Source organism: Alligator mississippiensis, chromosome 5 (assembly GCF_030867095.1).
Source record: "Alligator mississippiensis isolate rAllMis1 chromosome 5, rAllMis1, whole genome shotgun sequence".
Lineage (NCBI taxonomy): Eukaryota > Metazoa > Chordata > Crocodylia > Alligatoridae > Alligator > Alligator mississippiensis.
In genome coordinates this window covers 136,720,266-136,748,091 of record NC_081828.1, presented here as the reverse complement: position 1 = coordinate 136,748,091, position 27,826 = coordinate 136,720,266, and the positions used below count along the sequence as shown (strand labels likewise).

At 44.8% G+C, this 27,826-nt stretch overlaps 1 protein-coding gene across 1 annotated transcript; it reads right to left on the bottom strand.

Moving 5' to 3' along the window:
* Positions 1-11,418: 11,418 nt before the first annotated feature.
* On the bottom strand, positions 11,419-27,565 carry CLEC3B (C-type lectin domain family 3 member B). Its single transcript, XM_006276144.3, has 3 exons — positions 27,310-27,565; positions 15,129-15,227; positions 11,419-13,687 (listed from the first exon to the last, which is right to left on the bottom strand). The coding sequence occupies exons 1-3, from the start codon at positions 27,410-27,412 to the stop codon at positions 13,287-13,289; spliced, it is 603 nt and encodes a 200-aa protein (XP_006276206.1). The 5' UTR covers positions 27,413-27,565; the 3' UTR covers positions 11,419-13,286.
* Positions 27,566-27,826: the final 261 nt, after the last annotated feature.

The following is a 27,826-nucleotide window of genomic DNA, read 5'->3' as shown; positions in this document are numbered from 1 at the left end:
TTTGCATTTATCCTTGTTGAACCTCATAAGATTCTTTTTGGCCCAATCCTCCAATTTGTCTAAGTCATTCTGAATCCTAGCCCTACCCTCCAGCATATCTACTATTCCCCCCAGCTTGGTGTCATCTGCAAACTTGCTGAGGTTGCACTCTATGCCATCATTCAGATCATTGACGAAGACATTGAACAAAACCAGCCCCAGGACTGACCCCTGGTGCATTCCACTTGATACCAGCTGCCAACTAGACATTGAGCCATTGATCACTACTTTCTGATCCCAATGCTCCAGCCAGTTTTCTATCCATTTTACAGTCCATTCATCCATCCTGTACTTCCTTAGCTTGCCTGAGAGAATGTTGCGGGAGACCGTATCAAAAGCCTTGAAAAAATCAAGGTACTCCACACACACTGGTCTCCCCGCATCCACAGAGCCAATCATCTCATCATAGAAGGCAATAATGTTGGTCAGGCATGATTTGCCCTTGGTGAATCCATGCTGACTGTTCCTAATCACCTTTTTCTCCTCCAAGTGCTTAGAAATAGATTCCCTGAGGATCTGCTTCATGATTTTTCCAGAGACTGATGTGAGACTGACTGGTCTGTAGTTCCCTAGATCCTCCTTTTCCTCTTTCTTAAATATGGGCACTATGTTTGCCCTTGTCCAATCATATGGGACCTCTCCTGATAACCATGAGTTTTCAAAGATGATTTCATAGATTTCATAGACTTTAGGGCCGGAAGGGACCTCGGAAGATCATCAAGTCCAGCCCCCGGCCCAAAAGGCAGGAAGTCAGCTGGGGTCATAGGATCCCAGCAAGATAAGCATCCAATTTACTCTTGAAGGTGTTCAATGTAGGTGTGTAACAGGCATCGCTTCCGAGCCAAGTTGCGGCCTGCTCACCTGCTCCTGCGGTGACTGCCCACTTTCTTGCCTGCCACGTCTTTGATGTTAATTAATTAATTAGCGGGAGGCTGCCCATTATAATGCTCCAATGCCGGGGGGCACTCTGCGGCTCCAACCTCCCCTAATACCACAGCCCAAGCCTCGCAGATGTAATTGCTGTCATCTCTCTTCTGCCCCCTTTCGGGGACTCACTATGCTGCCCCCTTTCTGGGGCTCCCTATGCCCACACTTGGGCTCAATCGCCCCTCTCTGGGGCCAGGGTCTATGCCCCTATAAACTGCGCCCTCACTGGCGTCTGGCTGTGCCCCGCTTGGGCTTACAAAATGGCCCCCTTCTTGGGAGCTTGCCCCGCCCATGCTGGGGCTTCAGGAATGCCCTTCCCTAGGGCTGGGGTCTATACACCCTGTACGCTGTGCCCTCCTGGGCGCCGGGGTCCCCGCACACTGCTATGGGTCCCTATAAGTAGGTTGCGCCCTCGCTGGCGCCGGGGTCCTCACTCTATCGTGAGCCCCCCTATGAGGCCTCCTCCAACCCCTAATAGCCTCACCCAAACCACCGGTTCAATGAACAAAACAAAGCACAAGCTCCTAGGCTGAAACATAACTATAAGACGTCTGGCTACAACCACACTGCTCCAACATCTTGGAGCTGACGCTCAAGCAGTACCTGCGGTTGCTTCTCACATCTCTCCCCCAGGAGCTCCTGCCTCTCTGGCTGTTGGCAGGGAACTCCCAGCCTGGCCTCAGCCCTGGGCTTTATAAGGGCCCGGCCCTGCCCCCTTCTGGCCAGCTGACTCCCATTAGTTGCCCCAGCAACCTGCAGCAGTGCCCATTATGTTCTGCCAGGGCTCTCTCCCTGGCAGTTTTCACTCCTTAGGAGCCAGGCACTGATGTGCCCTGCGACAAGGTGCTTGAACCACTTCCGGTGGCAGGCTGTTCCAGACCTTCGGGGCTCAGACAGTAAAGAAATTCTTCCTTATGTCCAGCCTGAAACGGTCTTGCAGTAGTTTATAACCGTTAGACCTCGTCATCCCTTGGGGCTCTCTGGTGAACAAACGTTCCCCCAGATACTGATGGTCACCCCTGATAAACTTATAGGTGGCAATCGGATCACCCCTGAGACTGTGCTTTTCCAGGCTAAAGAGCCCCATAGCTCTTGGCCTGTCATCGTAAGGTCTGTTTTCGTGACCTCTGATCATGCGCGTGGGCTCTTCTCTGGACTCTCTCAAGCTTCTCCACATCCTTTTTGAATTGTGGAGCCCAAAACTGGACGCAGTACTCCAGCTGCGGCCTCACCAAGGCTGAGTACAATGGGAGAATGATGTCTCAGGATTTGCTTGAGAAGCATCTATGGATGCAATCCAGCGTTTTGGTTGCTTTACTAGCCGCAGCATCGCATTGCAGGGTCATGTTCATCTTGTGGTCAATGATGACCCCCAAGTCTCTTTCTTCCATAGTGCTAGCCAACATGGCACTGCCGAGCCTATAAGGATGCTGCAGGTTTTTCCTCCCAAGGTGGAGAACCTTGCATTTTTCAGTGTTAAACACCATCAGGTTCTCGTCCACCCATTTGCTGAGCCTGTCCAGATCAGCCTGGATCGCCCTCCTGTCTTCAAGTGTGGATGCTTTGCCCCAAATGATGGCCAATGGCTCTGCGATTACACCAGCCAACTCCCTCAGCACCCTCAGGTGCATCCCGTCCAGCCCCATGGACTTGTACACATCCAGCTTTCCCCCTCTTTCACCACTGAGGGCTGCTCACTTCCTTTTCAAACTGTGCTGCCTAGTGCAATAGTCTGGGTGCTGACCTTGCCTATGAAGACTGAGGTGAAAAAGGTATTGAACACTTCAGCCTTTCTTGCATTCTCTGTCACAAAGTTGCCTCCCCCATTCAGTAAGGCACCTACACTTTCCCTGATCCTCCTCTTGCTACCGACTTACCGTACTTGTAGAAACCCTTCTTGTTACCCTTCACATCCCTTGCTAGCTGCAACTCCAATTGCACTTGGCCTTCCTGACTTCATCCCTGCATGCCCAAGACATGCTTTTATATTCTTCCCTAGTTATTTGTCCAAGTTTCCACTTCTTATAAGCATACTTTTTGTGATTTGGTTTACTGAAGAGTTCCATGCTAAGCCAAGCTGGTCTTCTGCCATACTTGCTAGTCTTCCTGTGCATCGGTGGTTTGTTCCTGCACTCTCGGTAAGGCTTCTTTAAAGTATAGCCAGCTCTCCTGGACTGCTCTACCCTGCTGTCTGGCTTCCCAGGGGATCCTGCCCATGAATTCCCTGAGTGAGTCAAAGTCTGGTTTTCTGAAGTCCCAGGGTCCTTACTCTGCTGCTTTCCATCTTTCCTTTCTTCAGGATCTTGAACTCAGTCATCTCATAGTCACTGCTGCCCAAGTTGCCACCCATTACTACATCTAGAGTACTGTGTTCAGTTTTGGGCCCCCCACTACAGAAAGGATATAGACATATTGGAGAAAGTCCAGTGGAAGGCAAGGAAAATGGTTAGGGATTTGAGGAACATGACTTCTGAAAAGAGGCTGAAGGAACTGGGTTCATTGAGTCTGGTGAAGAGAAGACGGAGAGGTGATTTAATAGTTGGGTGACCACCTTTTCAAAAGGGGAAGGTAGGACACATGCCCATATTCTTCCCCCTCCTTGCCCACTGCCCCTGCTGCTGCCATGGTCAGACCAGAGTTAAGCAGAGTAGAGTGAGGGCGGATGCAGGCTACCCACCTTGGGCTCAGGGCTCTTTGCCCTGCTACCTTGTGCCTTTCCCCCAGGAGCCCCACACTGGCTATGTAACCTCTGCCTGCCCAGAAGCAGCAGGGGGTGCAACTCCAAGCTGCCACTACCCCTGCTGCTGCCAAACAGGTTGGGGGGCACCTTGCCATAGCAGTACGGCCAGCAGGGGGGTCCCTCAGGGTCAGGACAACAGGGCAGGGAGCCCCCAGCTTGCAGCAGGCAGTCTGCATCCACCCCCCATGCACAAATCTGGGGGGAGGGAGGGGCACGTGTCCCCTGGATTCACCACCCATGGCTCCATCCCACTATCTACCCCAGCCCCATGTACCGCCCTGGCTGGGAAATGCCCCCAGCCCCTTCCCCACTCCCTCCCTCGATCTGCACCACCTTCCCTCCCCCCACTACCCCTTCCTCCCCGTAGACTTACCTGCAGGGAGCTGCTTTCAACACTTCTCAGCTGTGTTCCCCAATCATGTCCATGTGTATGGGTGTGCATGTGCCCTGTGTCCTGCTCCTGGGAGCTCCTTGCAGGCTGGAATGCTGCCAGCCTGCAAGGGGAAACCCACTGTTTCCCAATCCCTATAGACACTATGAATCCCTATAGACAAATGCTGTCCTGGAGTCATGCAGCCCAAGACTGAGACTTGACAGTCTCATTGTGGGACTGTCCCACCCAATTAAGGACAGGTGGACACCCTATTAAGTAGCAGCCTTTCAACTGCCTGAAGAGTGGTTCCAAAGAGGATGAAGCTAGACTGTTTCTAGTGGTGGCAGGTGACAGAACAAGGAGCAGTGGTTTTACAAGAGAACAAGAAAAGTTTAGGTTGGATATTAGGAAAAGCTTTCTTGCAAGAAGGGTAGTAAAACAGTAGAACTAGTTACCCAGACAGGCTGTGAAATCTCTATCCTTGGAGGTTTTTAAGAGCTGGCTAGATAAAGCCTTGGCTGGGATGATCTAGTTGGGGATGGTCCTGCTTTGAGCAGGGGGTTGGACTAGATGATTTCCTGAGGTTCTTTCGAACACTAATTCTCTATGGTCCTATTATGCTTCAAATGGCAGAATCAAAATTAGTCCTCTTGTCCACTGCTAACGTGGATGAAGTCCTAATGAAACATATATTAGAACTGAAGGTACACTGGGAAACTGGATGTGTCACAATGGCCCCTAACTCTGATGTCTCAGACCTTTACTGCAAGTATCTACAGTTTATTTATGTTTAGGTTTGACAGAGCTATTGCCACATTGTTTGGATCCTGCTGTTAAATGCTAGAAAGGAATGCCTAAGATAAGGAGCTATAATTAGGAAGGGGATTGTGATTGTTCTTTTAAACAAGAATAACAATTATCCACAGCTGTTTTCTGCATGCCTTTCCTTCCTTTCATCTCTCAAAGGGAGGTTTTTTTTATTTTCACAAAATGCTGCTTCCTACAGTGCCCCTTCCACACCTCCTATCAAGGGAATGGTGTTTAAGCAGGTCTACCTTACTGCAGCATCTGAATCTCTCACAATCCTTAATGTACTTCTCTTCTCAATATCCGTGTCAGATGTTAATTTCCTTTGGGAGGATTAGCAAACCAAAGTGAACCAGGCATGAGAGTTGCTTCTTGCCTAGAACTTGATGCACAAAGGCTCATTGCTGAGCTGTAAACCCAGAATTTCTGTGTAATTTTATGTACAAAAGGAGGAAATCCTGCAGGGAGCTCAGCTATTGTAACTTGTAGAGGATTTGGAGCAGAAGCAAATCTTAGAATCATAACAACACTCGGCATTTCAAAAGTGCCTTCCATTTGAAGGCCCTCACAAGATTTTTACTAGCAATCTTTATAGTATCTTAGTAGTAGGGAAGTTCTCTTTTCATGTCACAGATGGAGAAGTGAGGTATCCAGAAGTTGTGCCTTGCTGAAGGCTATCAGAGCAGACATTAGACCCCAGTTGGCCCAATTTCTCCATCTACTCTTTATCCTTAGAAAATATTCCTTTCCCTGTTTCTTCAGTTGCCTGTTTTAGTTCACTTTTTCCAGTACAGACAGAGGCGGCATGTGTTGTTCAAAACATTGGGTAAGGTCAAGTGAGACCTTCCTCCTGAGCTAAGAGACTTGGGTCTGTTCAGCCTGAAGAAGAGAAGACTCAGAAGGGACTTGGTGGCAGCCTATAAGTATATAAGGGGTGTACGTCAGGGACTGGGAGAGAGTCTGTTCACCAGGGCTGCCCAGGGGAAGACTAGGAGTAATGGCCATAAAGATTGTTTAGATTAAACATAAGGAAAAACGTCTTTACAATTTCAGTGTGTAGAGTCTGGAATAAATTCCCACCTCCCTGCCGAGGTGGTACAATCATATACTCTGGATATCTTCAAAAAACGTCTGGGTGCTCACCTTGCTGGGATCATCTGACCCAGCAGTCTTTCCTGCCCAAACACAGAGGGGCTGAACCTGATGATCTCAAGAGGTCCCTTCCATCCCCAAACATCTATGAATCTATGAAATTGTGCACGAGAGAGATATTGGCAACAATTGTCTCTTAAAGTAAATGGTATCTATCCTTTTTCAGCTCAACAGATTTGATCCAGAATCACTGCAGTCCCACAACACCATTTTCATAGTCTCAGAGTAGAGAGATGGTTCAAACTTCTGAATACAGACCCCTTTATCTTGTGCTTCCCTATACTTTGTGGAGGCCATTTGAAGGCAATAAGAGTTTTGCTACTGCTGGACTTCATTGTGCTATTGATTTTTGTCTTGGGTTCACTGAGATAGGTACCTGAGTAACTTTAAACTCATGGGATTATGCAGTGCTAGTCACATGCTTAAATTGCTTGCTGAAGCGGTGTTTTATGGCTCTGAGGGTCAGTTTTATGTAAATCAGCATAGCTCTGTTGAAGCCTGAAGTCAATGCAGCCACACCCACTTGAAGATCTAGCTATATAACCAGAGGCAGATCCAGGGGGTTGCAGCGATACCCTTGCATCCCCCTTTGATTCCTGGTGTACCCAAACTTTAAAATCAGCTGCCTGACAGTGGCAGCAGCATTTCTATTCAGGCATCAAGAAGGAAATCAATTGACTTCATGGTTCATTAGAATCTACCCGATTCCTTCTAAACTCTTCATCGTGAAGATGTTAACAACCCTCTCTCCTTTTTAATGGTCTTGACATGCCATTAATCAGGCTAGCCTTTCTTCTGCAGTTCTGCTGTCTGCTAGCTACTCCTGGTAATGTAGCTCCTATTTCACAGCCCTGCAGCCTGTTTTTAACTAGCCAAAACCATTAACTTGAGTGTGTAAATAACTTTCAGTGAAGTCCTGGATGCTCAAGAAGGCTTGAGTTTGTTTTATGAAGTTGAAAAAAAGAGAGATCCATTTGATTCTAATGACTGCAGGACTAATGAACAACATAAATTTGGGGTTTTTTATACATAATGCAATTAAAAAAAAAACGTTGCTTCAGTCTTAAACTGAATAACATAGCCCTGGGCCTTGCAATATTAGTAAAGTTTCTGGATAAAAATATATGTTGTGTTGTGTGATGCTATGCCATACCACCTGCACCTCTCTTTTCAAAATCCTAGATCCACACATGCCTGTTACTTTTTCCTATCCTATACACAGACACTTCATCTTTTCATCAAATTCAAAATTTTTTAGCGTAGACAAGGCCTGGGAAAGAGCAGAAGTTTGTTTCTGTTAGCTACCATGCCTTTGGTTAAAACTGAGGTGGACAGCTAGCATATATTTGCTCTATTCCTACCTTAGTACCAGCACACAGTTTAGGGAAGACCCAAAGGGGATGTGTCACCACTGTTAGCTTATGGAATTCATGTATGGTTGGGACAGTTCCCATTAAACAATTGTGAATGCAGGCAGGGTTCTTTATTTAAGTGATCTTGAGGTATTTGCTGTATGCACAGATTTCTGGGCTGGCCATAAAAAATTTAGTTAGAAAGTGCCAGCCATGCATCACAGCTTCTCATCCTCTCTCACTTTCCATCTATCGTTTTTCTTCACCGTGCCTTTTTCCTTTTGTTGCTTTTGGAGAAGCTGGTGGAAGTTTGCTAGACTGTGCTAATGAGAACCTTCAAAAGAAGGGAAGGAGAAAGGAAAGCTTGGAAGTATGGGAAAGGAGGAGCACAACAAAATAAACGGTAGGAGCCTTTAATAATTTCCACACTCCTGCTTTCATGAGACCAGTGACAGAGACTGCCAGCTTTTCCATCTGCTACAGAAAGGGCTTCTGTGCATTTTTTTAAAGAAAGCTTGAAGTTTAGTGCTTTCAATAAGAAGTAGAGGTTAGAAAAATGATAAAGCTGAAAACAGAGCTTTTAAAACCCAAAGCCAGGTCTGGTACTTTAGACCCAAGGTAAAGTTACATGTCACATGTAGCTCATACTAAATCTGTGGGATATTAAGTGGAGTTAAAATTAGCACATGCTGTGAGCAGTCACATGTTAACATTCTTGCCTGCACAGCTCTGACTTTCCTCTAGAGGGCTGGTGAGCAGGGGTATGGCTAGGAGCCAGGACACCTAGCTTGCGCCCTGACATGCATGAACATCTGGTTCCCCAGAGACAACTAGCAGCTGCCTCACCTGGGGTCCTGGGGCTCTCCCAGGTCTGCAGCAATGGTGATCCTGCTGCACAGAGCCTGGCTGGCAGTGGAGTGTGGCTCCAGCTTTGGGTGGTGCACTACTCTAGTCCTTTTTCCATGGATTTTTTTTTTACCCCTGGATAGCCAGGAGTAAAAAAAAAAATGATCCATGCTGCTCCCTTGCAGCGCGGAGAACAACTGAATAGGCAGTATGTGGCACCATAGACATATTTGTGGTCCGCATACCACATGGCCGCGCTTGTGTGGACACAGTCTTAGGCTCTGTCCCTGCTTGAGGGACAGGAGGTTGCTGGGAGTGGTGCATCCTGGGTTGCTGGAGGACTACAAATTGCTGATTTGATCTTAGTGGAGCAAATTGAGGTTATCCAAAGAAGAGCTAGGTAGTGTGGTAACCCTAGCATAACTTTGAGACAGAGGGTACTTAGCATGAGTTTACAAGCTTCAACATGCAGACACTCTTGGTTTAATTGCCCTTAGTATGGTCTCAGTATCATGAATGGTGCATGACCCTGGTGGCTACAGGGGCATGGCTGCACTGGCGACGGTGGCAGCAGCACGGTGGCAGCCGCAGGAGCCTGGCAGCTGCAAGCGTGGAGCTTCCGTAGACACAACCAGCATTGTTGGTGGTGGGGTGGTGAATGCCGACCAGGGGTCAGCGACCACCCACAGGCACCGCCGGCAGTGGCGAGTAGCAATCGTGGACTGCCCACAGATGCTGCCGGCGGTGTCAGCAGCAGGGTGGTGAGCGGCAACTGCCCACAGGCACTGCTGACAGTGGTGTCGGCGCCTTTTTGCAGGGGGTGCACCACCACACAGGGGGTGCACATACACCCGCATGTACCCCCTACATGTTGCCCCTGCTAAGTATAATATGTAAATTTACCCTCGAGGAAAAAATATCTTTAAGTCTTTTTTTTTTTTTCAGACAGCAATACCTCTCTTAAGTATAGCTTCTTTATATCTGTATGAGTCTTAGTGTGAGTCATTACAAATCCATTGGGAGCAGCTTGTTAGCCTCTAGATTTTTTTTTAATTTTTTTTTTTTTTTAGCTAGAACCCTTATGCCTCACACTGGGAGTTTCTTTTGGCATCCTCTCCCAAGGCAGATTTTAAACTTTGCATTCCCAGCAGAGATGCTTCAAGCAAAGTTGAGATATTCCCAAAGTTCTAAGTTGTTTGGATCTCTGTTTTTGCCCATGTTTAGTTTCCCAGGCTCCTTTTAAAAGATGTATGTTAACTTATCTGTTCTTCAGTGTAAATACTAAAACTTATTATAATACACATTTAGCCAGGGATAAAGCAAGCTAACCAATCAGGCCAGATCCTATCCCGCTTATTAGATATCTAATGGCACTCAACAACTGAAATCCCAAAGTGTGATCCCATTCCATCCAGAAAGTCCCTGAGAAACTATTAATGCCTCTACATTTCTAATGTGCGTTAGTCTTAGACTTAATCTGAAATTGCAAAAATAGTGAAGAAGACCCATCCATCTTTTGCAATAGTTTTGCAAGGACTCAAGCAGGATAGAATAGGCATGTATGTAGATGTTTGAGGATTAATATCAGTTAAACTAATCAGTGCAATATCATCCCACCTATTGAACACATGTACTATATTTATCCAAATCCAAGATGACCCCCAATTTTTAGATTCTGTATCAAAATTATACATTTGTTATAATTTTTCATGTACAGAATCTAATTATTGGATGATCATCTTAACTTTACCCCCCCCACTGCTGCAGCAGGGCAGGCAGCAGTAGAGGGACAGGCAGTGGGGAGAAACTGCCTCTTGCCAGCCTGTCAGTGGCCTGGCCCCTGCCTCTTGGCCCTGTCTCTCCCAACCTCTTGCTTTTCCTACTGCCTGGCCCACTAATGCCTGTGCCCCCTGGCACCTGCTCCCCCACCACTTCCTGCTGGGGGGTAGGAAGGATGGGAAGCACCTGTGTCCCACCCAGATGCCTCTCTCCCCTGCTGCATGTGCCCCCCGTGCCCCCGCCATTTACCCTTCGTCATTGTTCTGGCTCTGGCTCCAGCCTGGGGTACAGACCACATGCTGGCTCCGACCTCTGCTCAGCCATACAGCAGAGGTTGTGGTTGCAGTAGCTCCAGTGACAGAACTGGGGCTGGGGCCAGAGCAGCCACCACTGCTGTGTTGCTGAGCAGGGCTGAAGTCAACATGTGCTTTGTGCTCTGAGCCACAGGCTAAATGGTGGCAGGATGTGGAGCAGAGGTAGTGGCAGGGGGAGCAGAGGCGGCAGGGGCGGTGGGGGAGGAAGGAATAGCAGCTGAGGCTGACTTTGACCTCAAACCCAAGTCAGGGCCAGAGTCTGAGCTGCAGCAGCTGCTTATCCTCCCCCCTCCCTTCCTCTGCTGATGCTCAAATAAAAAACAAGGGGCTCTTTCTCCCCATGTTGAATGGGGGAAAACATCTCATCTTGGACTTGAGTAAATATGGAATTTAAAAAAGGTGGGAGTCCCAATATCAATGGAGCAAACCCTTTACTAAGGCAATCAAAATGTGTACTGGGAGGTACTTCAGCAATGCAGCAAGTGTGACCTACTAGATGGGTGTTCAGACCAGTATTTTTAGGTGGATTATTGATTTTATTAAACTCATCTTGAGGAAGAGCAGGAGGAGAAGGAAGCAGTTCCTTTTCTATATGGGGAAGTGAGAGGAGGAATTCTTGGTTCCAGCTGCTGCTGCACTTGCTTGCCATGTGGAAGGAGGAGAAGCTGGTCTGCATACAATTATTGCCAAGTGGGAATGAAAATACAACTTTCCAGGAGTCCTTCCACCCAGATCTACCAGTGCTCCTTCCTTGGCACTGCAGCCGCAAATAGATGCCCTGTCACTACTCCTGGGTGGCCAGGGGGGCATGGATTTTGCTTTTGATTGGCCTTTCTATTACCATGAAACTCTTATGAAGAGTTTATGAAGAAGGGAATTCATTCAACCATAAAAGACTTCTCTATGTGTGCCTGTCTCTGTTCAAAGTATGTAAATGTAAGGAAAAATCCTGCAAAATATGTCATGTACAGTAACAGAGTTCCTACACCCCTCCACTTTGTGGTTGATCCTCTGGTCCTCAGAACTGCTCTGGAGGGGAATGTTAATAGCTGGAGAAGAAAGCATTCCATTAAAATCAATTGGACATCATTATTTCAGCAAGCTGTATTTTTTTTTTATTTTATAGTCATTTGAACAGCAGAGAGTTTGGCAATAGTAATAGCCTCAGAAGTATGCACTCTGTATGTGTGTATGTATGTAAATTCTTCTAGTTTGGTCTTCCTGCTATAAATTTTGAAAGAAGCATATATCGTACTGGTTTTAAACAAGCAGTGAATTGAAATATTTCTCCCACAGGCTTAAGAAGGACATGTGATAGTGCAGAGAATACTTAACCTAAACTGGGTGTGTTATCTAGCATACTGAACTTAAAAACAACATTGATACAATTCAGCAAACTTTAAGAAAAACAAAGCCTTGTTAAATTGTCAGACATGTTTGTAATTATTTTCCATCATTGCTGCTAATTAGGAAAAATAGGTTTTATTGAGCACTTTCTTTAATCCTCTTCCCACCAAACAAATACTGTGGCCAGCTCCTTGTATGGTATAACTCATAACTTCAGTGAAGCCAGCAGAGCAAACAGATCTATATTGAGTTACAGAAGTTGAGGGGGCTGGGGTGATATGAGTGCTGAGGCACGCAATTGACAGCCCAGAGGTTGCAAGTTTGAGGCCAAAGCAGAAACACTCACAGAGTGGCCTGACAGATTCCAACAAATCTGCAAATTGTGCTAAATACCTTTCCACAAGGACACAGGAAAGGAAAGTTAAGGACCTGGCCTCAAGCAGAGACTTTATTAATCCAAAGCAACAAATACTAGCACACAACTGAAAAGCTCTCAGCTGGGGTAACACAATCCATTACTGAAACATATTATTTGGAGAGAAGCGGAATCTAATTTTGTTGGGATTTAATAAACTTTTATGTTATCTATTCAAGCTTTCATAATAGCATACTATGATTTATCTTACATATTTCTTATTATTTTTAAGTGTTTTCCACGATTCCCAAGAATCTTTGGAATTGTCTGTAGAAACAAGCAACTTGTTATTGAAGGAGTTAGTAAATACAAGTCAGTACTTCCCAGAAGATGCTTAAGCGTAAATTAGGCTCCTGGGTTGGATTTTTCAGAAGCACATGCCTTTGGTCAAATTGCTCCTATTGGAATCAATGGCTATTTTACTACTGACTTCAATGAAGAAAGAACCCCAACCACTACCTGATACTTCTGACAATTTCACCCTCCCTTCAACAGATCAGCGTGTTCCTTTCTAAGTCATTCAGTGATGTCACACTATAAGAGGGTCCCATTCTGTCCACCTTTGAGCACTCCTGTAATCTGCTAGTATTCACAATTTTAACTCTCAAAGTAAAACAGGAAAACTGGCCCTACTGTTTCAGACACCACATTCGTTATCATGAAACTAAACCTGATCTTGTGTACACTGGCTTGTGATTTAATGGGTCTTCTTACTTCATGCACATGCTCAAGATCAAGCCATAGAGCAGAATGAGAAAGAACTGACCAGTTTTATGGATGGCTTAATAAAATCAGCAATAATGGAAAGGGAATTGCAGGCAAAGTAACTGGAGCAACAACTTAATGAGACTTAAGTGATCTGTTGTATGGTTTGCAAAACAGGAGTGTTGCATTTATTCTTTATTAAGTCAATTAAGCCACCCTAATAAGTTTCTGGTGCAAAAAAAATATCTATAAACTGTGCCTTAGGAAGAGCAATGCAGCTGCTATGGAGTTGGATACAGCTTTCAGCCAATTTAAAATGTAACATAGATCTAACTCTCTCTTATCTATCACCAATGCATGATGAGTTTGGGTTTTGGGGGGGGGGGGGGTTTGCAAATAGTTAATCTATTTGAACATATCTATACATAACTTTAAGTTCCTGATGCCAAAGAATAACCAGATTTACATGGCAGCAGTAGGAGCCCTGTTATTACACAATCATGAACTGACACACATAAGGCAAATTATCCTTGCATCTCTTGTCAAACCACTTGCCAATGGCAACTGCTGACAAAGCTGCACAGTTTTCCGACTTCCCGCCATCTGGCTGGGTGGTGATCTCGGTCTCCCAGTTTTTGTAGCCAATACTGTTGCCTGTCATGTCCACCCATTTGCCCTCAGCTGCTAAGTCATTGATGCCAAGCCAGACTTCCTCTTCCGACCCGATGCTCTTTCTCATGTATTCGTAGAGTGCATCATTTTCATCCCCATTTTCAGGAGAGCTGAGAGTGCCACCCTGGGAGATGCAGTGTTCGCTGGCCTCATGATATGTCTTGGGCTCAATAAATGCAAGAAAGCACTTTAGGTGAATTTTAGTGCCTTTCAAACAAACTGAAAGAATAAAAAAAAAGGAAAAGGTATGAGCGGAAAAGGAATCATTCCTAGAAGAGATCATGAGCAAACACTACAGTTGAATTCCACATTCTCTTATGAGACTCTCAGGTTGAAAACAGACATTGCCTTTATGCCCCGATACAAATTTCTGTCAGCAGAAAACTCAAGTGAACAGACATCTTAGCCCTTTGTCATGCCACAAATGCCTACATTTGTGAGTGTGATGATTCCTAATTATGATTTGTGCCACCTTTTCATAGCCAACATCTGTTCACTTACAGTGGGAGAGTGTGGGCAGCCCAGGGCTACCCACACTCTCTCCCTATTCCCAGGGCTTCAGGGGCCTGATCCTGTATACCCAGACTGTTGACTACATATATTTAGTAAAAATAGCTCTTTGAAATTTAACCATGCCCTTGTCATTTCCTAGTCTTAAATTAGTGGAGAGAGCAAAAGTATGCATGTCCCGTTTTTTAAAAGATGTTCCTAAACTTTCTCAAAGAAATTCATCTTGAGTTGAAATTTTCCATGATTGGCCTGTGCTCACTGCTGAAGGGTTTGAAAAACAAGTGCAAAGTCAATTTGGTTGTTTGAGTTATCTAAGAATAAAAAGGAGACTCCCTTTTCCTTAGGTTTTGATCAGAAATCTTGCACTGGCATAACTTCAGGTCTTCAGAGGAAATTCTTCCCTGCCTGCTTGTTAAGAATTTTGAAGCATTCTGCTTTCTGGTGGTATTGCTGATAGTAGCAATCATAGATTTAACCCATATCCTTTTTTAGAGACAAAATTCTCTTTAATTGTATTATAATCTCTTTGATTCCTATTGCATATTCTGAAAAAGTAGTTTCTCTTAATGCAGGTGGAAGTTGCACAAAAAGTATACGATACTTAGAAAGTCCTGATCTCCAAGCTTGCTATGATATCTGCGTAATGCTGATCGCATTGGTACTTAAATCCCTGATTAGGGTCCCCAGACAGTACTGCAGTATAAATAACAGTAGAATGTGCAACAGGGATATGACTGCATTATGGGTCTGAGAGGACAGAGAAAAGGAAAAAAACAACCCGTGGGAAATAGTAGAATAAAATCCCCAATTCCCCAACTGATTCATGAAGGAAAAATGAGTGTCTGGTTTAGTGTCATTAGAAAGCTATTGAAATATCTAATGAGACAATGTTGGACATAAAGAATTAAGGCAGATAGTGTTCAATTAATATCATTAAAAGCCTGAGGTAATGCATCTAACTAGAAGGGTTGTAAAAGTAGCATTGATACCACTAATCTAATTACCAATGGCTCATTAGAGATTAATTTCTAGTCCATATGCACAAGGATCTCTCTGAAAACACTTGTCAACTCGTAGAGGGAGATTGTACGCATTATAAACAACACTAGTCTCACGGCAATAACGGTGCCTTCATCCATGAGCCTTTTACCTGTCTGAAGTGCTTGCTTTTCCTTCAGTAAAGCCACCTCCTGAGAGAGATTGTCAATCAGAGCCCTAAGATCTTCAATCATTTTGAGGGTCACACCATCTGTTAAACAAACCAAGAGATGAACACAAACAGCTCATATTTATCGAATGAATGCAATTGGGATTATTAGTGTGATCAAACTCTCTGCTCTTCCAAAAAACACTTTCAGAGACGCCTGTTTTGTAAGATATTCTACAGACAGCTAACACCACTGTTGGAAATGTTCCATTCCCTCTAGGTAATTATATGTTCATTAGGCTAGAAAAAGAAGCTAACTCAATATCCCAGTGGTTAGATCATTCACCTGGGAGGTGGAAGACTCAAGTTCATGTTGCCTCTTTGAACTGAACAAACGGGAGACTTGAACCTGGAGTCCCATTTTTCAGGTGACTGCCCTAGCCACTGGACTATTGGCCACGGGGGTGGGGGGTGTGTATTGGCAGGGAACAGAGGTCTGCTCTGTTTACTTATGGCAAAGTGAAAGGTATCAGTAAAGCAGATTAGGAAAATAATTGGAGTCTGCTTTGTACTGAGTTTTAAAGCTCACTGGCATTAGAATGGAAGATGTCTTCCTATTGATTTTAATGAGCTTTGGATTAGACCTCCATCTGAATAATACAAAAGACAGCATTATCAAAAGAAACTTGACAAGATCCAAGGGCTGACCCAACTCTTCTTCTTTAAAATGTTCAGTGAAAGTCCTAGATCAAACCAAGAAAGTAGCATTGAAACCACTGGCAACCTAAGCAAAAACATTTACGGTCAGATCCTCAGAAGGTGCTGTATTAATCAGTAATAGCACTACTGAATTTAAGTAAAGCAATAGCAATTTACCCTGGTTGTGGATCTGGGCCCTGAATCTTTATTTTGGAGAACATAATCATTGCAATTGATGCAAGTTAACATTTGCTGCTATTTCTGTTACTAAAATATGTCATGACTGGGTTTTTTATTTGTGCAGCCATTGTGAACAGGGCAGGCTTATATGTGGAGAAAGGAACTCACTGGTAACTAGGACCAGTGTCCTGGAGGGCTCTGAATGATAGAATGAGAACTTTAACTGGGCTCTCTTATCAGTGAGCAGTGCAGAGAGTGGATATGTGTTCTTGGTGATTTGAGTTGCTAAGTGGACAAAGACAGACTGCTGGGGTAGTAGCATTTTTTCCTAAGGATAATGCTAGCAGTAATCAAACCAGGGGGTCCTGAACTCTTGCTTCACTGTGGTCAGATGTCTAACACAACAGGGTGAGATGCCTAAGTCATTGTGTAGGTGTGAAGGGTCGTTGTATGCAAATTTGCATATACAGAACCTGCATAAAGTGAGGGAAACCTGTACCCAATGGACTAAATCAGGCATTTCCTTTTGTGGTCTGCTTCCCATTGCATTTGATACGCGCATCAGATGAAGCACTTTTCTGGTGCTGTGTTTCAACACAGACATATTGAGCCCTGAAATTCCCACTCAGCACAATGTGACAACATGCTTGTAAGGAACAGGAAGAAACCACATGGATCCAGAAAAAAAACCACACAACTGCCCCTACTCTGAATTATAACCTGCTAACATCTGTTCCCAATTGAAATGTTAGGCCAAATTCAGTCTTTCTATCTTTGTTGGTTGAAAAGACAGAGCATGAAAATAGAGGCTGGGGGATGCTGAAGGAAGCAATGTCACATTTGTGATATTGCATGAATGAATACTTCTTTGAGGGAACTGTATAGTACTTGAGTGCCACATTTGTGAATAGGATTAGCTGCTTTTCATGATGTGTTTTTTGCCCTTGAGCCCTACTAGGATTCCCTTCCTTTGTGAATCTTACTGAGAGGGGACTTGGAAGCCAGCAGCGCCTGTGGCTGAGATGAGGGGGCAGCTTTTTTTGCAGCGTTGGCTCTACAGAGCATGATTGCCATAGTTTTGTGAAACTATCTGGGTGACTCTTGACTTCATCAGCTCCCTGAAGATCCAGGGAGTTTAAAAGATTTTAAGCGCAGAAGTAACCAGGACTTGTGTATAACCTGGGCCATAGAATTTACCATGAACGACACATGCCTCCAGAGGATGGGGAGGCATGGCAACCTCCTGCAGGCAGCAGCGGCAGCGTGGCAGCAGCGAGCGGGGAGGCTCCCGCAGGTGACCGCAGCACTGTTGGGGGTGGGGGGGGGGTGAGCACCGACCCGGGTGGGCGACCACCCGCAGATGCCGCCAGCAGTGGCGGCCAGTGGCGATCAGCAACCACCTGCAGACTGGAATTTACCCAGTACCTCCTGTCTTGAACCCAAAAACATGTAGCTGTGCTACAGCATACCTTACGGGGGATACTGAGTCCTGCTTTAAGGAATGGAGAACCTGTGCCTGGGAAGTCTCTTCCAATGGGCAGTTACTCTTATTGTTAAAAATGGATGTCTGTTTGGGGAACCAAGCGTCTGCTCTTTCCGTGCAAGGATATTTTACCTTGCTCTTTTTCACTTTGCTCTGTTTACCAGGGCATATTTTACCTTGCTATGTTTACCAGGGCACCCCTCAGAGTAACTAGGAGCAATGACCACAAACTGGCAAACAAAAGATTTAGGTTAGACATCAGGAAGAACTTCTTCATGGTAAGGGTTGCCAGAATCTGGAATGAGCTTCCAAGGAAGGTGGTGCTCTCTGCTCCCTTGAGGGTCTTTAAGAGGAGGCTAAACATGCACCTGGCTGGGGTCATTTAACCCTAGCACTCTTTCCTGCCGAGGGCAGGGGGTCAGACTTGATCTGCTGAGGTCCCTTCTGACCCAAACATCTATGGATCTATGAAAAAAGCCACAGGGTGGGTATTCCATGAGGTTTCCTACATGGTTTCCTGCAGGAAGTTTCATGTGTGGAGACAATTTGGCCTTTAGTTTTATATAATTTTGTCACTATTATCTAATGGGATTTCAGTAGCCACCTATCACTTTACTGAAGCTACATGTATATAATTAAATGTGCCATTACCACTAATGTCACCAATCCATGAGTTAGAGCAACCAGTTGTTTTAACCAGCTACTAGTTGGTACCATGGTTACTCTTATTTAGGAATAATGGAGTCTTTATATCTCATTGACGTTGCATGTAAATAAGGGATTTAGTATTCACAGTAAGTACCCAGCTTCTCCCAAGAAAATATCTCTTTACCCATAAATGTATTGTTTTCATGGGGATCTGTGGTGTGACAAACTATACATGGAAGCAATCAGCCAGGTCTGAGACATGCAAGATACGGTGATTTAAGTAAGCTGAGTTACCAAATGAGATTAGTGGGAAAGCAGCCTGAGAAGCCCCATAACGTGAATCATGAAAATTATGTTATAAAGAGGAAAGAAAAGCAGCCTGTCAGGAGGAAAGTACTAAGAATCTTTAATCATTGTTCAATTAACTTTAATGGATTCCATTAACACTGAAGCACTAGTTATTAATTTGTACCTTTGATGAAAACACTTTGTGATGAAATGTCTAATTAAAACAGCTACTTTTACAAGTAAGCCTCCTTTGCAATGCAAGGTCCATTCACTTAAAGCCAACATAAAGAGAGGAAAGATGGCCTTGTCCAAGACTTCTGTCTCCTATTTGTGGTTTTGCCTCAAATTTTGGGTGTGGTCTTTTGGCAAATTATTTAATCCACTATGCCTCAGTTCCGACCATCCCAGAAAATGGGACGGAAACCCTGCTCAAAGAGTGTGGTGAGGATTCATTCATTAAGGTTGCAAAGAGTTTGGAGATCCTTGAATGGAAAAGTACTGTGAAAGTGCACTGTATTGTTATGCCACCCCTAAAACAATGTGGGAAAAATATTGTGGTTTCAAAGTCAAGCTTTCAAAAATCAGGAAATGTCGGCATGCCGGTTCAACCATAACACTGTCCCTTGATGCACATGCGTTAGGAAAACCGTCTTCAGGATCCTTTCCTCAGGATCTCTGCTTCATTCAGTAAGTGTGCAGCTATTGAGATGTTTTATCCTCTACATTGAGGTGTTATTCTGAGTATACAGCTCAGGTAATTTGCATCATCACAGAGCCTCACAGGAGGTGAGAGGCTTCAGACCAGCTATGAACTGACTGCCTGTGAAGGAGTGAGACAAAACTCACAGCATCACTCAGGATTGGAGGAGGGAGGCTGCCCAGAGGTATCTCCGGCCCTGGAGAGGGGCAGAGAGGGGTCAGTCCCTGCAGGCCACAGGGAGAGAAGAGCGGCTGAGCATCTTGGCAGGCAAGTGCTGTGGATGTGCCTGAGGAACACTGCGAGAGCCTGAGCCAGAGGCAGGCGGAGGCCTGAACACACATGGCTGGTGATAATCTCTGCAGTTGAGGATCCAGAGCGAGGGAATTCACAAGGCATGTGATAATCTCCGGAGCAGAGTTTTCAACAGAGGATCCAGAGGAGGGCCTCTGGGAAAACTACACTTACAGGTAGAGGCGTCCTGCACATGGGGGAGACCCCAAGGAAACTGAATGTTCATAGGGGTGCAGGGCAGGCTGGCGCATAACAAAGACTGGACTAAGGGATTTTCTCAATCATTGCAATTTGGATTTTGAGAACCTGATCCCAGGTAAAGGGGACATGGATTGAGACTGACAAGAAGGCCGAGTGCAGCTGGGGTTTTCTTTGGGTTTTTTTTGCCTTTTCTTTTGATATTTGAGTACCAGCCCTGGAAGGGTGTACCTAATTGAGACAAAAGGTCACCCTGGGGTAGAGGGCCAAATAAGACCACAACAGGCAGCACTGCGACTTGGCTGCAGAAGGAGTTTGTGAGTACCATCTGGAGAGGCTAGGCTGGGGTAAAGGGGAGGTTTGGAGCCCCACAGAGGAAACAGGGATCGAGACCAGGCAGGATCACCACAGGCAGTGCCTCCTGGGAATATATTTCATCAAAGTTATGGCAGGAGAGAAAACATAAGACCAACTTCCTGGCAGACCAGGTGATCCAAAGCCGAGGTCCACCCTGTTGCCGCCTGTAGGCAGACAAGCTCAGGGCAATGGTAGCAAGCCCTACAACACATACAGCCATCACACTGCCCAGAGGAGTTTTCCATCTATTGACTCCTCTGTGAAATCCTATGAAATATGAACTTTCATGTCTATCCAGGAGAGCTTTTACAATCTTTTCTCCAATGCCTGGCGAAGGGTGTTGGTGCCTGAAAGCTTGCAATTAAAGAATTTTGGTTTTTTGCAAAAATCTTGTTGATCTAACAAAAGACATCATCTCTCTGAGTCCCGATTGCCTTTTCCTCTAGATCAATATGGCTACAACCTAGATACCTGACATTCTGAGTGTATACCACCCAAAGCCTGCCATAAATATAGCTGGCATTCCTGCTGGCAGTTCTGTGGCTCAGTACAATATTGCTCCAGAGTTTACTGGTGTGCACCACGTGGAGCCCAGTCAGAGCAGTCCAGGTTGGCAGGGGATCCAGCGGGGCAACTTGCCAGCCCAGGGCTGCTCTGACTGGGCTCCATGTGCTGCGGGGGGGGGGGGGGCTGGCTGAGGCACACCGAGCCCCAGCCAGCTGCAGAGTGGCACAGGGAGATGGGGAAGCAGCCAGTCAAGGGCTGCTCCCCCATCTCCACGTAAGCCACCGCTGGGGCACATGGAGACGCAGGGAGCAGCCAGCCTCCATGTGTTGTGGAGCAGTTGGCTGGGGCACAATGTGCCTTTAGCGTGGGGGTCCTGCACTGAGGCACCCTGTGCCCCAGCCAACCAGGGCAGCATCTACACATGCGCTGCTGCACACAAAAACTGTCCACAACAGTGTAGTACTTATATTTTACAAGACTACCCTGCTGCCGAGTTTAGTTTTGTGTGCCCTAATAGGGCCACACATGTAGACACCAAGGCATTTACTGCGCAGTTAATTGGCTTATACAATAAATGGCTCGTGTAGATGTGCCCTGTTAGGCAGAGCTGATGTGTACCATCTGTGAATTTGTCCGTTGATATTTCTTGCATTGGTCTCTGTAACAGGGGGCCTTTCTCGGGCCGATTTCCCTGTGGCCTCCCCACCTGTTTCTGGGCCTTCTCACCCATCATGCCTTGTTGGCAATTAATTCATTGATGTGAATTAAGGGGAAAGCTGCTCACTTCCTGCCCCAATGCCAGGGGGCACTATCTGCGGCTCCGTTCCTCCCCTACACCGCAGCCCGAGCCTCACAGATGGCATCCAGATGTTCTCAATATCACCGGCCCCACACTGGGCCCCAGAATCCTACTAGTTGAACCCCGCCTGGATTCCTCTCTTCAGGCAGCCTATTCTGCCTTCATCCCGGGCAGAATAGCTCCCTGAACTGCTTTCCCCTTACAGGCACAGTCCCCCCAGGACCTTCGGCTACTAGCCCTGGCCCACCTCCAGGCCAGTTGGAACCCCAGGCCCTCGGCTCTGGGCATCCCTCACGGTGGCCCCCGGCCCTTTGACCCTTCCGGTCCTGGCCCCAACATGGGCCAGTCAGGGGATGTCCAGACAGGCGTGAGTCTATGGCCCGACTCTCTCTCTTTCTCTGGGGGTCCACCTTCCAGACCCTACAAAGGGGGTAACCCACCCGGTTGTGGGGGCTAGGGGTTAAGGTGCCTTGACCCGCCTTTCACCTGGGTGGTAACTGGCCTGGCATTTCCTGGGGGCTCCCATGCCACTGAGAGCCCCACCAGGCCACCCACTCCCAGCAGGGTGCAGTTTTAGGTCATGCCCAGGACCAGGAGCCTCCAAACCATCCCCTACAGCTCCTCTCTTATCTCCAGATGTTACCAGCAGCCTTGTAGCCAGGCAGTGTTGTTGCCTCAGCTCCTAACAGCAAAATGCCCTGTTTATATGGGCAGCCCTGAATCTAAAATGGCTGCCCTCATCAGGCACCTGCTGGCTGCTGTCTTCTTGCCCTTAAAGTGGCAGGCACACACAGTGTCCCGCCACAGTGTCTCATGTTGAAGCATTCCATTTTGCAGGGAATAATTGTGTTGGTCCACAGACATGGTGCACAAGCATTACCATGGCTCTGTAGTCTAGTGAGTAGGGCAGTCAGTCATCTGGGAAAAGGTAGTCCTGGGTTCCAGACCCTGCACCAAGGACTACTTATGCATTTTACATTACATGATCATTAATTAGTTGTTAAAGCAGGGATTGGAAACCAGGACTCTCCATCTCACAGGAAAGAGTCTTTTTTCTTACCTGGAAGCAGAGAAAACTTTATACACGTTGGAAAATAAATGTTTTCCCTGATTGTGTGCTGCTCTGTCTTCTGTATTTTTATAGCTTGCCTCTGGCCAGGAGTAATCTTATAACCCCCTAGGATGTCTCATGTTCAGAAATGTCCAACCCTGACTTTCTTAAATCAGCCCTGTTGTAGCCACATGTGAGTTACCATACTGCATCAAAACCAGAAGCACCAAAAGTTGATAAAAGAAACTTATGGTCACCAGGTGTGGCATATTTCCTCACCCTCACAAGTTGTCATCCTGATGGCTATTAGTTAGGAGCTTACATAGCCTCTGAAGAATGATTTTTAATATTCCCTATCTTTTAATAACAATGATAAAAACTGGTGTCTTAATATCCATGTAAATGTACCATCTCTGTTTAGCCTCTTGGTAAGAACTTAACCACCATGACTTCCTATGACAATGAGTTCCACTGTTGAATTATATATTGTCTGGAAAAAATGTTATGCCCACTCTATTACAGGAGTCCAAATATGTCAGAAATAGATCATGTTAATAATGAAATCCAGGATCATTGTCACAAAATTGATCACAAAAACCCAGTATCGTAATTCTAAAAGTTGTACAAATTTTCTTAAGACAAAGAAATATACTGTGAGGGCTTCAATAATTGAGTCTAGGAAGAACAAGCATTGATATGACACTCTCTTCCTTATTTAGGATCATAGGAAAGTAGATAATCTTGTACGGTGCTTTTCAGCCCTAGTCTAGCTTCCTTCTCAAGGCAACCCTGACTAAAGCATCCCTAGCCAAGTGCCTATCTAACTGGCTCTTGAAAAATTCCAGGGATGGATATTTCACAATTTCTCCAGGTAGCCTATTCCAATGCTTTACTACTCTTAGTCAGATAATTATTCCTAATCTCCAACCTAAATTTCCTTTGCTGAAGTTTGAGGCCATTGCTCTAGTCCTGTCCCCTACCACTACAGGAAAAAAAGGGTAACCCCATTTTTTTTTTTATAATCAGCCTTCAGGTATTAGAAGACTGTTATCAAATCCCCCCTCAGTCTTTTCTTCTCCAGGCTAAGTAACTCTAGTTCTTCCAGGATTTTCACATAAGTCACACTTCCCTAACCTCTAAACAGTTTTGTGGCTCTGCACTGGACTCTTTCCAAATCTGTCCATGTTCTTCTTGAAGTCTGGGGCTCAAAACTGGACACCGGACTCTAGGTGCCACACAAAGCAGTAGAATCCCTTCCCTCAGTTTCCCTGTTAATACAACCCAGTGTGGGCAATCCGTCTTCAGACAGTTAGTTAGTCTTTCTGGAATACATGGGGTTACCAACATAATTTAGGCCTATTCTGTACTACAAAGATTGCAACCAAAGCTCTACTGCAGTTGCAGAACCCTCCTTTTTGCAGGCAGAGTTACTCTACCTCTCCCCAGTAGAGTAAGATTGCTGCTGCTGGCTGGCTGAAGGCGTGTATAGAGACTCCTACATCTTCACCCAGCTGTCATGGACCATTCAGCAGCTGATTCCCTCCCAAAACAGACTTCACACTGTGGCAGTGTATCTGCACTGGTGGAGCCACATGCAGCAGCCAAAAACTCATGGGTGTGCATACTTTCTGGCAGCTTGGAGATGACAGCTGCTACACCAATAGCAAATGAATAACACTCCCTAAAAACAACAATGGATGTATTTTTTCCTCTCATTTAGCTTATTTTCAATGCAGTACTTATGTTGCATCTCAACATAAAAATGCATTTCATTTATATTAACTGAAATGATTTTTCCCCTTTTTGCTGTGATATTTTTTTTGTCCATGCTGTTGTTTAGTGAAGTCTCATTTCCTTAGCCTATGACCAAATCTATTACAGCCTGCTTTTGTTCCCTCAATGGGAATGTTGCCAGTGCTTTCTGTGGGAGCTGGAATTAGGTCCTTCTTTGTAGCAAGCCACAAGGATCCATATCAAACTCTATCACAAACAAGATGAAAAAGAAATCGGAGAAAAAAAAAACTGGGTCATAACTTAGCAATTTCACAGGTCTTGTACGTAGTCATTACAGATTTGCAGATATTGTACTTGGTGTCTACAAATTTACCACAATCATCCCATTGCTTTCTCTAATTTATTTATTCAGATATATTTACTAAATTTGTAATATGTATCTTATTTATGAGCTATGATATTTGATGGTTGATGTGTGTTGCTTATCTTTGATTGGGCATGATATGCTTTTATTCTGCAGATTTGTGGTAGGACTGCTCTATTATTTAAATTAAAAAAAACACTTTGTATCAATGTTTCCCTTGAAAGGAGCTATTTTTGTAAATATTCCTACCAAGAAAATTATCCCAGGAATACTCACTAGATGAGAGAAGGAAACTTAACACATTTGCATAAATATCTGTGAACTTTTTGAGGCATTTAGTGAACCACTCTCCTCAGCTACACAACTGATGGGGAGAAACCTTTTCATTTATAGACCAGGGATAATGTGTAAGCAAAATATGCATGTACAGAATTAGAGAGACGCTTGCAGCTGGATGCAAACCTTGCACTTCAAGAGCCCACCTTCTCTCATGATTCAAGGCCTCTCACTCTTAAAAAAGCACTTTCTAAATGTTAATTACTTAGTCAAATGTAATCCCTGTTGGGGTAGGTAAGCAGCATTATTTTTATGTTTTAGATGGGGACTCAGAGCAAGAAGGTGAGACACAGACATTCCACTTTTGCTGGTATAAGTGATCAGAAACCAGTCTATATCTGAAACAGAAGAGAAGTTTGGTGCTCACAGACTGGTTTAAGAATGGTGGAACCCAGTCTATTTGCTTCCCACCTCCCACCCTCCTACCCCAACAGAGGGCAAATGTGTGTACTGTTTACAACCAATCTAAACTACGCCGCTTAAGAAAACTGCGTAACCTAGATCGATTCCACCTCAGGCTTTTCAAATGTCTGTACCTAGCTGAAGAGGTTGAGAGATTTGCCTAGGGTTATGCAAAAAGTTTGTGGTGTAGTCCGGAGGAGAAACCAGATCTTCATGTAATCAGTTCTGTAATTAAACAGATGGACAATGTTTCCTCTGTCCAATGGCACTACACTGGACATGAAACTTTGACAGGAAAGACCCAAATTCTTGAATGTCAGCAATTCCTGTGGCTGTAACGTGAATGCAAGAACATCGCAGTGCTAGACAATCACAGAGGAATGAAAAGGCACAGTGCTCCTGACACCAGAGGTGGACTTTTTTGGCCAAAAAGTAAGTTTCCCACAATATGCCATTTCAAGGAGACTGAAACTGTTCACAAATTCCAGTCAAACTCAGTTAATGGTTTTGTCTGGAATAAATGAGAAAAACAATTAAAAAAATTAAAACGTTGACATTTTTAAAAAAAAAAGTTTTGAATTTTTTTTCATTTAGCAATGGATCTACAATTAAGCAAGGGTTAAATAAAGCAGAGAGAGAAACAAATGTGTTCAGTTTGACCCAAACCTTTTTTTTTTTTTTTTTTGTTCAGCCACCAACCTAACTCCCCCCTGCCCTGCTCTTTGCCCATCACTACCTAGGACTCCTCTGCTTGGTTTTGCTGGATCTGTTGCTAGTTGTGGTAAGAGAGGCCAGTGGACTTTTGCAATCAACTGAACAGGGATTGTCTGGAGAAGGGCAGAGAGCTGAAGGAGTCCTGCCTCCACCCTTTGCTTACTGGTACAGGGATGCTTGTGAGGCACATAGGGGACAATTAGGCTTTTCATTCAGTTAGGTTTTAATTCAGTTGAAAATCCACTTTTCTATCAACAGGAGCCTTGAGGCTTTCTATTTTTTCCTCCAGCCCAATTGTCACTGAACAGTTACAAGGAAAGGGATTCAAGTGCTATGAGTAAAACAAATGCCTCCAAGAAGCACACACGCCCCTGTTGGTACAAGGTGTGGGTACACCAGTGGTGGAGAATAGAGTGTATAGTACTAACGATCCTTGCTGCAGTATACAGTTTTTTGTTTTAAATAAACACATCTAAAGGGACTTCACTGAAAGGTTAAGCAGTACCAAAAGCTGAGAAAATTCTCATTTTAACACAGCTATCTGCAAAAAAAGAACGAGTGGGGGGAGGAAGAAGACTGGCTAGGTGAATTCTTTAAATGCTGTCCTTAAGTTTGTTCCAAAATAGAAATCCCAGAGTTAAAAAAGAATTCAGTCAGATAGCTATTCTGAAAGGATCACAGTTTATATGTGTTGGAGAATGAGCCCATTACAACCATCATCAGTTACTCGCCTGAATTAGTCCCTAAATTATTGTATTATGCAGAAAAAGAGACTGAACAGGAAGAAAAAAGCAACACATTTATTTTTGCTATATGTTATTTTCTAATAACTTTTACAATGTAGATCTATCTAACATGTATAGCATAGCATATCATAGCACACGCTTGAGGCAACTGGTTTAAAAATGTGGAGATACCTGCTGCTATTTAATGCATTCTGTATTCATTTCCCAGGATAAATCTCTGCCTCTCTGCCTACAAATCTGTATAAACTCTCCATTATCTGGCATTCATTTTCCTCCTAATTTGGAACTGGGTAGACTGAAGGTCATCAAAATTGATATTTTAATGGAGGAAATATTTTGGAAGAGGATTCGAGAGAGGTTGTAATCATTTGCTACATGAATTTTGGAATAAATGGTTCTATAGAATTTAATAGAAGATAATAATCTTTTGGGTGGATTTTTTTTTAACAAGCAATTGCCTTTATTATATGCTGCATCATTCTCTAGGGGATGATTCAAAGGAATCCTACAGCAAGGAAATGGTCTATTAAATTTTACCCGAATTTAAAATAAGTTCCATAAAATGCAATTCAGCATGTATAGAACCCCATCAACTTCACCCCTATAAAATCCTGTAGGATTTTTCCTTTAGGAGTGAGCAGATCACCGCTTACAGTGTTTCCAGCTGGATAGGATGTGGCTTCTTACCTTTCTTGGCTGTTGGCTTTTGCTTGACTTTGGGGGTCTGCTGGATGGTAACCTGTGTGAGGCAAAAGAGGCATAGGAGCAGGCAGGCTCCACGGAGCACCATTCTGCTGCTGCTCACCACGGAGTGGAGTTGCAGTGGCGTTGAGCTGCCCTGACTCAGACTTCTTAATGTAGCCTTTAATCAGAAATGTCTGTCCAAGGAATCCTTCCAGCCTTGGTCCTTAGCATTCCAGCAGTGAGAGGGAGAAGGAATTTCACTGAATGCTGGGACAGATTCAGTACCCGGGGCTTGGCAAAAGCTCAAATGAATAAAGAAAAACAGGGCAATGCTTTTATTTCTTAGGATTTTTTCAAAATATATCCTATTGCAAGGCAGATTAACCTCATTAAACATACAGATGTGCATTGCTTCCTTAATACTTTACTGTGGAAAAGTCAAGGGAATGATCCTGCCTTCCACTGATGCTAATGCAAGATTAGGGTGCAGAACAAGTTGTGGATACAAGACATAAATGGG